General features: G+C 40.8%; 1 protein-coding gene across 3 annotated transcripts in view; it reads right to left on the reverse strand.

Annotated features, from left to right (window-relative positions):
• Positions 1 to 16203, reverse strand: part of ASMTL (acetylserotonin O-methyltransferase like) — a 57703-nt gene that overhangs the window by 35345 nt on the left and 6155 nt on the right. For 2 of the 3 annotated variants that reach the window (XM_007063230.4, XM_043537747.1), the window contains exons 3-6: positions 16077 to 16124; positions 15261 to 15325; positions 11950 to 12011; positions 6834 to 6942 (exon numbers count right to left, since the gene is read on the reverse strand). In XM_007063230.4, coding sequence (XP_007063292.3) covers positions 6834 to 6942; positions 11950 to 12011; positions 15261 to 15325; positions 16077 to 16124 — 284 coding nt within the window. Of the gene's footprint in view, positions 1 to 6833; positions 6943 to 11949; positions 12012 to 15260; positions 15326 to 15479; positions 15504 to 16076; positions 16125 to 16203 lie in introns of all 3 variants that reach the window. The other variant, XM_037899509.2, reaches the window with a different exon arrangement.

The following is a 16203-nucleotide window of genomic DNA, read 5'->3' on the forward strand; positions in this document are numbered from 1 at the left end:
CAAGTTAGAGTGCATTAAAGCAGCCCCGGGCACCCTAGCTCACTACCCTGGCAAGGCACGTAGAGTGCTCTGACTCCAGCGCTCCTGGTATTACACCTCGGCAAGAAGATTAACGCTTGTTGCATAGTGGCTGAAATGCCCGGGCGCTGGTTTGAACGAGGTGTTGCATTACTGCGCTCTGATCAGCCTCCAGAAACGTCCCATAATCCCCTTAAGTCAAGTGGCCACTCTTGTCATGGTTTTGAACTCACATAGGAATGCGGATATGCCCTTTGAAAGCTCCGTTTCTGACAGCCGGCTCCGAGACAAAGCAAGCCATTAGTGTGGAATACTGTGTGTGAGAGAGAGGCGGGGGTAGCAGGGGAAGGGAAGGTCTGCTGCTGTATGAATTTACAAGACAGCATGCTGACATGCTCTCAGCCCCCCAAAAAACCAACTCTCTCTACCCCCACATACATACAACACACTCCTTGTCACACTCCACCCCACCCCCACAATTTGAAAAGCACGTTGCAGTCAGTTGCATGCTGGGATAGCTGCCCATAATGCACCGCTCCCAATGCCGCTGCAAGTGCTGCAAATGTGGCCACGCCAGTGTGCTTGAAGCTGTTAGGGTGGACAGACTACAGCACTTTCCCTACTGCGCTCTCCGAAGGCGGGTTTAACTCAAAGCGCTCTACATCTGCAAGTGTAGCCATACCCCATAACGGCCTATCGAGGTCCCTTCCAGTCCTACATTTCTAAGATTCTTGTGCCTGTGTCATTGATACTTAAAGCCTTTCCAAGTTGCAGTACTCTTGCTGGTTTAACTGCTGTTATTGAAAGCCCTGTGGAGGGCAATGAAAGCCATGTGGAGGGCAATGAAATTGACAGAAATCACATTCATATTAATGTGTTGCTGCTTGGGAATTAAGAGCAGAAGCAGAGAATGGCACGAGAGCAGTGGTTCCCAAACTTTAACCACCTGTGAACCCATTTCACTAAAACGTCAAGTCTCGCAAACCTGCTCCTCAAAATGAACATTTCCAGGGATTTTCTCCTTTCCCTGAGTATAAATGATAAAAGCAGTGATCTTGAAAATATAAAATTTGTGTTTATGACATGATTACACACTGTTTATTATTATCTATCATTACAGTATTTTTATTACATTATGAAAATGGCAACACTCTTCCAAGATCTCACTTTCGTAGCTTATACTAAGCTTATTCAAAGTGATACAAGACAAGGCTCCTAGGTTTCATCAAGGAGTATCAGATAGTGAAACAGCATGATGGTATTTAAGAAGCCAACTTGAAGAGTTCCTCCTACACAAGCATTCAGGTCTTGAGCAGTCCAAGCAAACACCGCACATTACAACAAAGCTTAAACTTGTTCTTCATAATAATTTAAAAACAATACTAGCTGCCTATTTAATTTAAAAAACAGCAAAAAATATCCACCTCCCTTTCCATTTCTTATAAGGAGTCTTGAAGTTTAAATCTCCTCAGTCTGATAGATATGCTTGCTTTGATCTGCTTCGCTCTTGGAAGTCCATGGGCTCCGGGCTGCTGGCCCCATGCTGCCTGGGGTCCCTAGGGACAACTCTGTCCACCATTAGGGATTTTTTTCCCCCGAGAACCCCCTGTAACATTTTGCAAACCCCAGTTTGGGAACCACTGCACTAGAGCTTTTCATTACTACTAGAGAAGAGATTCCAAAATAGAAGCTGGAGCAAGGGAGTAGCAGATAGGACCCCCTGAGTAATGTCACAGAACCCAGGAGGTATAGAATAGCTAAGGCCCAGCCCTTCCCCCCAAAAACCATTCAGACAGCTGCGGGAAGGAGATAGTAAAGACACTCACAGCAGGTAGGAAGCCCCAGGGTGGGAAGGAGAGCAGGGGGGGAAAGCCAGAGAGGGAGAGAACAGCGTTATATTTTCTCCCCACCAGCAGGCAAAAGATTGGGAGGCTTCCTATTTGTCCGACACCCACTACCTAGAGAGTGATATGAAAGAATCCCTGTGCAGAAACCAGGGACAGCCCCAGAAGCCATTTCAGCACCCTTTCCAGAAGTTTGAGAGGGAAGCTGGGCTCATCACCAATATGCTGCCCCAGGACAGTGCTTTCCACATCATTTTTTTATCTGCTTCATGCTTGTAGATTTAGACCCTGGCTCAAAGGAGTCTAGTAAATATCAGAAGCACTGAGTAAGCCAATCTTTGTATTACAGGGTTCTTGGGTTTTGTCCACCATGTCACCAGCAACTTGATGCAATCCTCAATAATACAGAAATGTATTGCTTTGCTTTTTGGTATTCTGTGTAATGACTAAGTTGGCCATGACATCATGAAGCTGGACCCTCACAAGAAAAAGCTTCTTATTTGGTGCAGAAGTAATGTCTGAACAAGTTCTTCAGTAGAGGACTGCTTTAGCCTACATAAATGGACACAGGAAAAGATGGATGAAAGAAAAACTTCCTCTTCCCAGGGCACACATTGGTTTGCATGTAATTTGTAGGTTGGTATCCTCAATTACTCCCACATCAACCCAGAGCAGATGCTTCCCCTCCTCTCAGGTATACAGTTTTCAGTCTGATCTGTCTCAGACGGGGCAGAATAGATTATGTGAACTTTTGACCCCCAGAAGCCCACCTCGGTCTCTCGCTGTTAATTAACAGTCTGGTAGCAGAAAGAACAGCTAAGATGTGCTGTCCAATTCCTCCCAACTGTAATTCTGCTGCAACTGTGCTTCAGCAATGCTCTCTCACTCTTCCAGAGGCCATAATCACAACGTCTGGATTTCTCATGCTAAACTTTAAATTCTATCTAAAAATCCCAATAGTTTGCCCCTCAAATCTCATTTTTTTCATCAGTTGCATACTCGAGGGAGATTAGTTCACTAAATCAGTGTTCCCAAAAGCATACTGGGAATTTCTCTGCTAATGTGTACTCTTTTTTTTTTTTTTTTTTTAATGTATTTTTTCCCCCACACAGATCCAAGTGATCACCTTATTCTTTGTAACAAACTGCTCCTGCCCCAGATTTAATTATTCTTGTTTGGGTCGAATTTACATTGGTTCCTCTTATCCTACTAAATGTGATTATATTATTACTAGCCAAAAGCAAGGCCAATGGAACATGAAGGTTGAGGTTTTAAACATGAGAGGAAATTAAGAGTTATGGAGCCAAATCTTCAGATCCAGCAGAGCTATGTTTATTGCAGCACCCTAGGGGACTGGGACAAAAATAGTTCAAAATCACCTTTGCACTCTCCTGATCTCAGAGTCAGCTGGAGGCCAGCTCAGCTCCTAACACAAGGTCTGAGGCTGCACTAACTTACTTATGCTAAAAGTAACAACCCCCGAGGGGCTGCTCCACCGGCTCAGGATTCCAGAGTGCAAGGCACTCTGGAGACTTACCCTTTCACCTTCAACACAGCTCCTATGCTACAAGACGGCTGGAATAGATTGTGTAGAGCTAGTTGTATAGATCTGGCGCTACACAGTTTCCTGGGCATCGTACTGCAGAGGTAGCTGAAGAAGGGTGGAGCAGGGGCCAATGATCTGGTCTATAGCTGGGTGTAGAGTATATGTAATATAATGGATTACAAAATCACACAGTACTGGGCGATGTGACAGATCTGGCAATTCTTTTAAAGATACATAATGTGTAAGCGCCATAGCTTCCTTAGATTTCTCACTTCCCCAGCCTTGGACTGATTAGTGCTACTTAAATTTTATACAAACCCACCTGTCTCCATGAACGCTCATGACATTCTAAGAATGCTGGCTAATTAGTGGAGGCCGGGGGGGGGGTGGAGGGAGAATAAGAGGGAACATGGCAATTCTAATAAATGCTTTATTAAAATTCAGTTGTAAGTGTCTCCTGAAATCTTCTTGAAAACCTCATTCAAGTAGGCTTGGATAAAAGGGAGGACACACAAGGCCTGATAGTGCTTGATGGACTGTAAAGACTAAGGATTTGTGCTAGGTTCAATTTTATTTAACATCTTCTCTCTCGAGGGAATGTTAATGGCATTCACAGATTAAAATGAATTTAAAAACATCAGCTGAATAAGACAAAATGACCTAGTTGATTTAGAAATATGAAGGGTTATTCTCCAAATCAAGAAGGTTCATCTCTTATTTCCCTCCCGCTTTTTACATCCTATAAGATCCCACATTGTGCGATATTCCATGTATCCAAAGATGGCTGGAAAAAACTCTCTCCACAGCACAGCAATGCTGCTCTTTTCAGAGCTGTCAATAAGCCTATTACATGACTCAGAAGGGTCTCAGCACCAGAAAGACTTTTCAACCCCACACCACCAAAGGATTCAGCCCATGCTGACTTGGGGATGAAAGACTCCATTAGTCTCAAACTCTGATCCACTGCATGATTACTACCATTTATTTTACTGAGAACACCAAGAAAGCACTACCTGAATGGTCTGACTTTCCCCGGAAGAATAAAAAACAAACAGATCACATTTTTGAGACAAAAAACTACCTCTAGTTAAGTGCAATTGTTTAGGATTTTACTCAACCCATGTCAAAGTTAATGAATTACAATTTTGGTTGATAAACACAGTAGTGTTGATGCAAGGTGTTTGACTTAGTACTGCATGACATTTTGATTAAATATTTAGAACAATATAAAATGAACATGGAGCACACTAAAACAGATTAAAAGCTGGCTAACTGACAGGCGTCAAAATGTAACTGTAAATGGGGAATTGTTATCAAGGTGTATTTGTAGTAGGGTTCCACAGAGATCAGTTCTTGACCCTACGCTTTTAACATTTATATCAATGTCCTAGAAGAAAACATAAAATCATCACTCAAAGTTTGAAGATGACAAAAATTGGGGGACTGGTAAATAACAAAGGAGGACAGTTCACTGATACCAAATGATCCAGATCACTCTGTAAGCGGAGCACAAACAAATAATATGCATTTTAATATGGTTAAATGTAAATGTATACATCTAGGAACAAAATGTAGGCAATGCTTACAGGGTCGGGGACGCTATCCTGAGAAGCCATGACTCTGGAAAAGATTTGGAGGTTGTGGTGAATAATCAGCTGCCAAAAGGACTAATGCAATCCTGAGATAGATAAACGGGAATCTCAAGTAGGAGCAGGGAGGTTATATTATTTGGCATTGGTGTAACCATTATTGGAATACTGTTTTCAGAGTTGGTGTCCCCAATTCAAGAAGGATGTTGATAAATTAGAGAGGGTTTAGAGAAGAGTCATGAGAATTATTAAAAGGAGTGGAAAACATGCCTTATAGTGATAGACTCAAAGAGCTCAATTTCTTCAGCTTAACAAAGAGAAGGTTAAGAGGTGACTTGATTACAGTCTTTAGGTACCTAGATGGGGAATAAATATTTGATAATAGACTCTTCAGTCTAACAGAAAAACATGAAACATGGGCTGGAAGTTGAAGCTAAACAAATTCAGACTGGAAATAAGATGCATGTTTTTAACAGTGAGGGCAATCAACCATTGGAACAATTTACTAAGGGTCATGGTAGATTCTCCATCACTGGCAATTTCAAAAACAAAACTGGATGTTTTTCTAGAAGATCTGCTCTATTTTGGGGAAGTTCTATGGCCTGTGTTACACAGGAGGTCAGACTGGATGATCACAGTGGTCCACTCTGGGCTTGGAATCTATGAATCATGAGGAGTACAAATCTATACAACAGAAAAACTTGCATCTTTCTCTGTAGCAATATAAAAACTTCTCCTGTATTTTTTTTTAAATTAGATTTACAGTCTAGTGGGTTTTTTTTTTTTTTGTATTACCTATCCCTCCCCAGTAGCAGTGGCTAGAGTCAAACTAATGTGGGAACATAGTCTGTCAATTTCCCCATGTAATTTGCACACTGTAACCCTTCCGGACAGTAACCCTGCTAATTCCAGGCCTGTTTTCCACTGAAGGCAGTGCAGCCACTTCTGTATTGATTCTGTATGTGTTTGCATAGTTTTCCATAGAGATGAGAAGCTTTAACATTACAGTCCCTTCAGCAGCCGCTGCCCCATTATTGGTTTACAGGTAGAAGCCTGTAGCTGTTAATGACTCAACTCATAGATAAATCTAAGCAAAGACTCCTTCCAGCTCTCTGTATATCTTGATTAAGCTGTTAGTATCAACATGGACATTTATTAGTGCTGATTAATACAAAACAAATGCAAGTGTTTTCTCCACTTTGTAAGAGTTCTGCTGTAGGTAGTGCACTCATAACTGGAACATGCAATGATAACTGGCTCTATATCCTCACTACTGTGAGCTGCTGCATGTCCTAAACACCAGCTGACTTCAGTAGGAGTTGAAAGTGCCTCACAGAATGCAGGATAGAGTTCATTGTAAGTGTAAGGATAAGCTAAGGCTCTTCCAACTTTCCATACTATATCCATTGAGGGCCTAATTCTTTTCTCACTAACAATCTGTTTCATTGGTCACTGAAGTCAGTAGATGGGTTCCAATTACCTTCATTGGGATCAGGCAATAATTAAACTAAAATTGGGCCTAAAACAGAATACTGCACAATTCCATTGTGCCATCCATTGCCTGAACTTTCAAATTAAGGGGCTATTGAGAAAAAGACTGCTAGCACGCTTAAAAAGATTGGGTTCAGAGTTTCCACCCTGGGAATTCAAATCCTAGTCAATGTTGTGAATGCAACATTAACTTCGTTTTTGTTTCACGCAGAACATCAACAACTGCATATACACACGGCCAATTTCCCCCCAAAACGTGGCATACTGCTTCCTTCGTATTTGAGGCCAACAATGTCTTAAGGCCTAAACTGAAGTTAGATGTGCTGCGTTCAGCAGCCTACTTACATTGGTTCACCACTGTGAATATACTCCCACAAAAGCTCCTCAGATAGTTCAGCAAATTTAACTTTTGTCTCTTCATAGAAATCAGTGACTTCAGTCTCCAGACGATTATCTACAACAAAAAATCCCACTGTAAACAAAGAATTGTAACATTGTTACCCGGGGTTCTTTCAACCCAAAGCTCTTGGTAACTTTTACTCTGTGGGAGGTGGTGTCAGGAAATAAATCAGGGGAGACATGGCCGTCCGAACGCTAGATGGCTGGCACAAACAGGACAACACAACAGGGTTTTCTTTTAAAGCTAAACTTTACTTAGTCTCAAGCACTTATACACCTCCGCAACAGGTTAGTAAAACACCCCCAATCCTCAATAATTACCGAAGCTGAGTGTGGCTCTCGAGTGGCACAGCGGCAGCCTATCTGTCAGTGGGGAACACAAGATGAATCCAGAGGGAGAGTCCAGTCCCGAAGAGCCCCCCTACCTCAAACTTTTCCCCCTTATTTACACATTAGTAATAGAATTACATGTCCCTTAAAGAAAACTTGTTAAGCAAGCAGTTCCAATGAGCAAGCAAGAAGCTCCTTCTGATTATTGATTAACCAGGTGTGGGTTTTTCCAGAGTTTGCAGCCTTGAGGCCCCAATAGACATTCCTGGGGCACATCCTGCTCTTCTAAAAATGCATGTTTCAGCAACTTCAACACAATTCTTATCAGGAAGGACATGGGGTCAAGCTGCCCTTTCTGTGGCATCCAAAACTCCCTCCCCTCCTGCCTTGGTCAAACAGACTGCTGAATGGCCAATTTACAGCCTACTGACTTGGCTGCTTTTAGCAATAAGTCATAGTGGTTTCAGGCACTTTAATTTCACGTTCTACAGGGAGACTTTGGCAAACCAGTAATGAGACTAAAGGATAAACTAACTCTTGATAAATAGTTTACCTTTTGAATACTCTGCAACTGACATTGTTCACCCGAGAAAACAGTTATACAGGCAGACTTTTGATTCTATTTTAGGAAGAGATGTATTTAAGAGATGCTTTTAAGGTTAGTGGGCTCAAAAATTTGACCTACTTCCTTGCCTCCCTTATTAATGGCCTTTGTCAGTGAAAGGTCCAGATTCCTGTATATATATATATGCGCTACTCCTGGGGGAATACTGCATCACTGCGCTTGCGCAGAATTCACGGCCCCTGCAGATTTCTTTGCTTCCCCGCGGAAAAAGGGGAAGCAAAGGGAAGCTGCAAGAGAGGTCATGCGACCCATCCCCAGTAATGCAGGCAGGTTGGTTTGGGCACCCAGAGCAGCTGGTAGAGACATAAATCACCACTGGGGGGTAGGGGGCTGGGCAGTGGCGTGCGAGAGAGACACTCTATCCCTCTTGCTCGCAATTGCAGCATGCTCATTGTGGAGGGGCAGGGCTCTGGGGTGTTTCTGAAGAGGTAGGCGTGGAGCAGGCTCTGTTCCCTCAGGCAGAGCAGAATGCAGAAGCCTGCCTGCTTAGTGAATTCCCCCAGGAGTATAAAATAGGTGTAAAAATTTTAAGGCTCCTTTACATTGCCAGAGTGGTCTAAAGGAGCTGTATTGTAAAGGACCATATGGTGCTTTAGTGATTAGAACTGGTCCAAATGTTTGGACTGAAAAACTTTCCTATCAAAATGTGCTCCATGAACTTTTTGCTACTGACCTTTTTGGAGATGGTCAGAAGCCAGTAAAAATTGTGAGTTTTTTTGCGAGCCCCAGCCCTCACTTCCTCTTCAGTCGCCTATGATGTAGCACTCAGCATACGGCTGCACATATTTGTTGACTAATAACTAGAAGTAAAGGGTTAATACTAGCAATATACTATTAGACAAAGGGGTTTTGGCGATTTCCTCTAATGCTCCTCGCTACCATTCTCCATTCTTTGCATTCTAGTTTAAATAAATTACCAAAATAACAGAAACCAGCTTGATTATATTGTGTTATTTTGACAAAAATTATGCAGAATTTTAAAATATTGTGCTCAGAATTTTTAATTTTTTGATGCAGAATTCCCCCAGAAGTAAGCAAGACAAGGGCTTACTCCCAAGTGCAAGTGGAATATCTATTCAAGAAAGCCAAAGTGAGTAAAACCCCACATTGTCTAATTCTGCAGAGTCACAGCATGTAACTCTCTATCCAGGTGGAGAGGGAGAGAGAGAATCATAGTAGGATGAAATTTGGATAGGAAGAGCTTATTCCCCCTTTATGGAATGCTCCCAGAATTAATTCTGTCATTGCATGACTACTGGTGGATTGCCTGCACTGGCAGGAAATCTGCCTAGCTCAAAATCAGATTCAGTGGACATGCAATCAGAAACAGAGTAAAAGAAATGCAGTAGCCACCCCCCTAACATTCTGAATGCCATTATATCTAGCAATGTGTCACAGCATACAACTGCAGCAGTGCATATAAGCACATACAATAGCTGCAAGCAGCAGTCTGTGTCATCCAGCAATCCCTATTATCCTAACATTTCCTCTGCAGCAGTAGAGAGCAGTGCTGAGCTGTAACATCCCATTTAAACCGACACAAGCACTTTTGGTTTCTGTAGCTCGAAGCTGGTTGTGAGCAACCTGCAATGCAGAGTTGTGCAGATTTCTCTGCATGCAAAAAAGCCTTTGAGTGCTGGAATTAGAGCCCATGTGGGTTGCTCCAAGGGATCTGAAGCATACTGCCAAATATATATATATTTTAACTAGTGATCTGCAGTGCAGATAAGAGGAGAATATTGCTCTTGGTTTGGTAGGGAAGAAGGAAGGAAACGTAATGCTCTATAAGTAGGCCCAAATGAATGATAGAGCATTATGTTTCCCTCCCTCTTCCCTACCAAACCAAGGGCAATATTCTCCTCTTATCTGCACTGCAGATCACTAGTTAATATTCTGACAGCAGTGGAAGTTTCTTGGCAGAATACTCAGAGAACTGCAGTATGGATCAGAGATAAAGAGCTTTATCCAAATACTACAGTGTGAGTGACGGAAAACATTAACATTTCTCATAAAGCAACTTTCGGATTTCATCAAGAAGGTTACAAACAGTGAGTAAAAACAATTATGCATAAGTGATTAAACGTAAATTGACAATGTCCTTTCAAGATGACAATGTGGTCATTCTGTAACACGATGCTTGGTAACAGGCTTTTTAATGATCTGCTAACTGAAAAATAGTGCACTCCAGGAACTTTTCTGTTAATTGCAATATTCTGGGGAATACTTTTCATTCATCAAATGCTGCTTTGGCTTAAGTGCATATACTCAAAATGGAATCTGCTGTCATACTCTCAATAGTACCGGATTGCTCCTCTTTACTTGCTTGTAAAAGTCAAAAGAAGAGTCTATACATTTTAAATTACTGTTTACCCTTTGAAAACCACTGGACAACTTTTTTACAGTAGTTTCTCCCACCACTGCATATGCACATTTTTTATATGGGTACTGGGCTGCTGATACAACTGGTTTGGTCTTTAAAGGTAAAAGCATTTATTCTGAAAAAAGCTTTTCAGAGAGTTGTATGGCATCTGCAAACAGAGAAAGAGGGGCAAGAGATTTGGACAAATTTCAGACAACTGATACTTCTGGGAGTTCCCTGAGTAAAATCCTGACTTTACTGAACTCAGTGGGAGCTTTGCCATCAAGTTCAAGAGTGCCGGGATTTTACCCCATGTATGGAATGATGGTAGGAAACCATAATATTTATTATTGCTGTTATACTACCTAGGAGCCCTAGTCATGAACCAGGATGCTATTGTGCTTGTTGCTGTACAGACACAGAACAAAGACAGTTCCTGCCCTAAAGACCTTACAATCTAAAGTATAAGATATGAGACAACAGATGGATATAGACAGACCAATGGGGGAGTACAAGGAAACAATGAGACCATATTGGTCAGCATAATTTGATGGAGAAATCCCTTACTGGTCAGAAACCCACACATTTTAATGAATTATTTATGAAACAAAATATGGTCCAGGTCAATCTCAAACCCAGCACTGCACAGTTAAAAGTTAATGAACAAACCATTTTTTCACCTACCACCCAACAGATTTATTAGAACCGCTATTAATAATGGAAAAGGAATTTTCTAGGAAGCCATTCTCTTTACAACCTAGATATTAAGAAACTAAGTAGGACCCATACATGTGATAATCTTCACCATACTTGAACAGCATAGCCCCTTCATTCTCACCAGAATAAAGCCCAGCAAAAAAAATGACTACGGATCGGATTCCACCACCTTTCTCATGTTTACTCTGGGCCTGATCCAATGTCCGCTGAAGTGAGCGGGGAGATACTCCCATTGATTTCAGTGGGGACTGGATCAGGCTCTCTTTCAGTAGCCCTACTGATTTCAATGAAGTGCCTATTCTATTCTTAATAGGCTCTTATACCACTCTTAACACTAATTTCTGAGCACCCTTCAGCAATGCATTAGGTGATGCAACTAACATCTGTCACACATGGTCCATTCTCTCATCATCCTTTATGTGCAGCACAATGTTTTGTTTGTAGGACGGTTTGCTTATTTTATTTAATTACAGGTGTGGAAGACACTCTGCATTTCTGAGCAACAAGTCAGAGAGAGTTTATTACGACCAATTGCAAAGGAAGACTGCGGTCGGATGGGGGGGTCTCCTGACCTTAGGCAGATCTTCCCCCTACAAGCAGTGTAAGACAAGTATTTATACTTTCCTGTTATATACATCAACGGCTAACAGTTATCCTTTGTTTATGCAAATTCCCTCCAGACACTACCATATCTCAAGGTTTCTGCTTAAGTCGGCATTCCATCTTTAAAAACTAAAAACAAGGCGAAAACAGCATCTCTTACAACTCTCGCATTATTAGGGTAAGGGTTAGAGTTAGGGTTTCCTTTCACTCTACCCTTAAATCTGACTAAGACATTTACCCCCAGATCCTCCTTTTTCCTCTTTCTGCTTCCACACAGATAATCCACTCCTCAGTATGGGAAAGGGTGGCAGAATCAGATGTTGTATGAAAGGGTTCCATCTTCACAATTAGAGTAAAATTAGATAACATACGTCTATAAGAACATAAGACTTTACCACATAGGTATCTGTACAGTTCTCTGCAATTACCTTTACTGCTGCAGTGAACAATGGCCACTCCCGTAAAGACACTGTGCTCCTTCCCACTCAACCTAGGAGGGAAAAAATGAAGAGTTTTATAAAGTCTCTTTCTTCTTAATTAATGCATCATTGCATTACTATTTCAAAGGTTTACAGAGTGTTCCACAAATAAGCCAATGGACACCACAGAAAAATACCAGCTCTGGTTCATATCCTTACACACAAGACATTGGGTTTTGATTTTTCTTTCACAAAGGTGAAGAGCTAAAACACAAAATGGTGCAGAAGGATTGGCACAGTCATTGGAATCTTTCAATGCTTAGTGCCCCCAAAATAGTAACACCTGCTGGCTGTTCAGTGGCCTACAATATGTTCATTTACACTGAGGTAAAATTAGGTTTTTTGGTTTTGTGTTCTTATTTTACTGTACTAGAGGAGAAGTGTCAGTCTCATGAGCAAAACAGGAATATCACCATAATAAATGGCACCGTGATAGGAAGCTTCAGCAAAAAGATAATCCATGAAGGGCTAGGTTGTACCTTTCCCTTTCCTCATGCTGAATGGGAATATTGGTACTTCACAACACCAGTATTCCCATTCATTTCAACTGGGCTATTGATGGAGCAAAGTACCACGTGACTCAATTGAGAGTGGCAGAATCAGGCTCCAAAAGAGCAAGGAGAATGAACTATCCTTGCACCTGCCTAGGGATGATGCTTTCAAAGAATGGCTCAGAAATATCAGCGGGGAAGTGGGGGAAGCTTGAATTGATATTACTTATTTTGTCATGAAAAGGATTTTACTCTCCTGAGTAGTTAACTACCCTCTTTGCATGGAACATTGAGCACAGAGAGAAAACTGTACAGTTCATAGGTGTGTAAGCAGAACCAATGTAAGTTGAGGCAAGACAGCTTAACTTATTAGACAGTCTGATTATGAAATAGGATCCTAAACCTGAATTGTGATACCCTTACTCATATCAGATAATACCTCCCACCCTAGGTAGTCCCATTGAAGTAAACTACTTGTGAAGCATTAAACGACTCAATATAAATCATCCATTCTGACCCCTGGGAAGTTTGTGTAGCTGATTCGATAATTAACACAGAGATAAGAGACAAGAGTTTACATTGCTAGCACTGGATGCAAAATGGGGGGGGGGGGGGGGGGGAGATTTCAAATTCCCTCCCCTCCTTCCCAAATTCTCAAGTAATATATCCTAAGAATTGTAAGTCGCTTATAATTACTCTAGTTGCTTTAATCATTTAAGGACTGAAAAATATTGTATAACAAAATCTTGTTTTAAAAGTTTTGGGATGACTTTTTTTTTTTTTTTTTTTTTTTGAGTAGTGTAACTCACAAGACAGTTTATATTAATTCTGATCCAAAAACATCTTTGTACATTTAGTACAAAAGTGACTATTTTCTGGAAGTCACCGAACATGGTATAATTTCAAGCAAAGTTATGTATTAAATGAGAAGACCCTTTCCAGTCAGACTCCTTCATGAGTTTGGCAGGATATGTTTAGTCTCCTGATAATATCACATTCTGCTCTTACTCATTCGCTCTGAACAACCATTACTTTTTATGGCTCCATCAAAATGGAGAAACCTAATTCATCAGCACAAAATCTAAATTAGAGTCACAAAGCAAAAATTCCAGAAAGCCATATGCGATGTGTTCTGTCCAGTGAATTTTTCCTAAATTAGTTTGTCTCTTTCATCAGCTCATATTCAATAAGTTGTATGTCACTGGCAGTTTGCCACACAATAGAATAATGATCAGCAGACTTTTCACATATCATTCTTTAACAAAGACACCATTTTATTTTAAAAGTGGTACAATGGCAGCCTTGAGAAAATGTGACGGTGTAACCTCCTACTTAATGGTCCCACCTGAATAACCCAGAGCTGCATTCCTCCTACACATGACTACTGTAGGCAAGTATTTCTTAATTTATGAATTATTACTATGTACTTCTTATCTTGATATTTGTCTTACACTAAAAGCTTACATCCCACAAAACTGGCACATAAACACATTTGCTTTGATGACATTTTTCTACTGTGTTACTTAAATGTTTATTGCCATGATCTCAGAACTGCAAACCTTTAAGGGAAAAAAAGGTAGGTAAGTGAGTTGCCCCTAGAAGGCAAACGTGGTTTCTTCAGATTGAGATACAATCTGATTTCTCCTTCAGGCCTCAGGACAGGATAACAGCCTAACAGCATTAGAATGTTAGGAGATTGAGTGACAATCAGTTCAAGTGTTCTAGCCTGGTAACAGGCTGCAGTATTGTGTAATTGGCGCTTATTAAAAATGATGAGCTGCAGAAAGAAATAATTGCATTAATGAAATAGCTCACATATGGTAAGCAACAGAATGCGTCTGAAACATGGGGAAGAGGACATCGTTAAGCTCAAATCATAGAATATCAGGGTTGGAAGAGACCTCAGTAGACCATCTAGTCCAACCCCCTGCTCAAAGCAGGACCAATCCCCAATTTTTGCCCCAGATCCCTAAATGGCCCCCTCAAGGATTGAACTCACAATCCTGGGTTTAGCAGGCCAATGCTCAAACCACTGAGCTATCCCTCCCCCTTGATTGAGCCACATTCAAAGAAGAGAAATAGAAGCCTGAGATGACTTAAGGACCCCAATGTATGACAAGAGAATAAGATATGATAGTAAAAAAAGGCAAAATTTTTGTTCTTGATTACACCAATGTAAATTCAGTGTACTTCTATCAAAAAAAAAAAAAATTGATACTGTAAAGGAGAGCACAATATGGCTCCAAAAAAGGAATTCCTGATTAGTTTTCTCCTAGTACACACATCATGCAAACCGCACCTGAGGAGAGGCAAAGGACCAATACCAAATGCCTGTACAGTTAAAGAACTTTATTATTAAGGAAGTCAATAATAAAACAATTGCAATGCAAATGCAAAAGAAGTTATCCTAATGATACTAATGCAACATTGTGATTGAGACTCTGGAAGGACACAAGTCAGGAAATTCCAAGCAATGGATCCTAAACACACCATATTTCACATCCCTTCTACAGATTAGTAATTTGTAAAAATATTTTATTTATAATCTTGTATTATTGTACTGCCTAGGAGTCCCAGTTATGGACCAAGTCCCCACTGTGCTACACACTGTACAAAAAGACGGTCCTTGCCCCATGGAGCATATGTTATCTTTTATGCATCTCTGTGCGTGAGTGTTATAGAATTTTGCAGCTCCAATTGCTGCAGAAAACATTGCCTGGTTGTAGAATTGCCTGATTAACTCATTTAACCTTATTTAAAACTACGAACCTTGACAGCATCTTATATGCATCTTGTTTATCAACTGGTTTCTCCAGAATCTGTTTTCCCACAGTCTGAAATGGAAAGAGAAAATACTCTGCTGTGTATCTCTATTATGCTGAAATTGAGATCAGGAACAGACTTTTCAAACCATGATTTCAGACAGCCCTGCCAGCAACATCAGTCTACTGAAAAGTATCATGTTAAGTATCATATAATGATACTGACCTCCTCTGTAAAGCTTTTTGAGACCTATGGATAAAAAGCACTAAATAAGAACCTTGGAGACATGAGCCGTCTATTTATTAAGAGAGCACATACTATCAGTGCAAGCTTCCCCTCCACCTGGTGGCTGTTAGAAGAAACTGCAGAGGTGAGTGGCTAATTCAGGGTCTATCATAATTCATTCTTTGCCCTCTTTGTGAGGCTACCAGTAAGAGTGCCATTTGTGTTGGCTGTTAAAAATGTCTTAAATAGCATTGCTTAGGCGATGCACGTTTCCTGATTCTCACAGCTGTCAAATAACTGAGCGTCTCTTCCACCATATTAGAGAGCCTGATACGGATTATGGAATATGGAGTATGTATACAAAAAAAATAAAATAAAGGTAGTGGTGGAAACCTTGTCACTTGAGATATTTCAAACCAGACTAAGTACTAGAAAATATACCGTAGGGACAATTCTGCATTGACAGGAGGATGGACTAGATGACTAGTCGGGCCTTTTGCATCTTTAAATTTCTAGGAAATTAGACCCCAATAAGAGAGTTTTAGGCACTGGTCAGACATGATTCAAACTACTGCTAAACTACACGAAAATTCTTACCACAATAGTGTCTGCTCCTATAACAATATCTGGAGTTCTAAGGTGTTTCTGGAAAGATAAGGAGACAAAAAAAAAAAAAAGTAAAAAACAAACCATCAAACAAAATCCCCAGAATATCCAACTCAAG

Source organism: Chelonia mydas, chromosome 1 (genome assembly GCF_015237465.2).
Source record: "Chelonia mydas isolate rCheMyd1 chromosome 1, rCheMyd1.pri.v2, whole genome shotgun sequence".
Classification (NCBI taxonomy): domain Eukaryota; kingdom Metazoa; phylum Chordata; order Testudines; family Cheloniidae; genus Chelonia; species Chelonia mydas.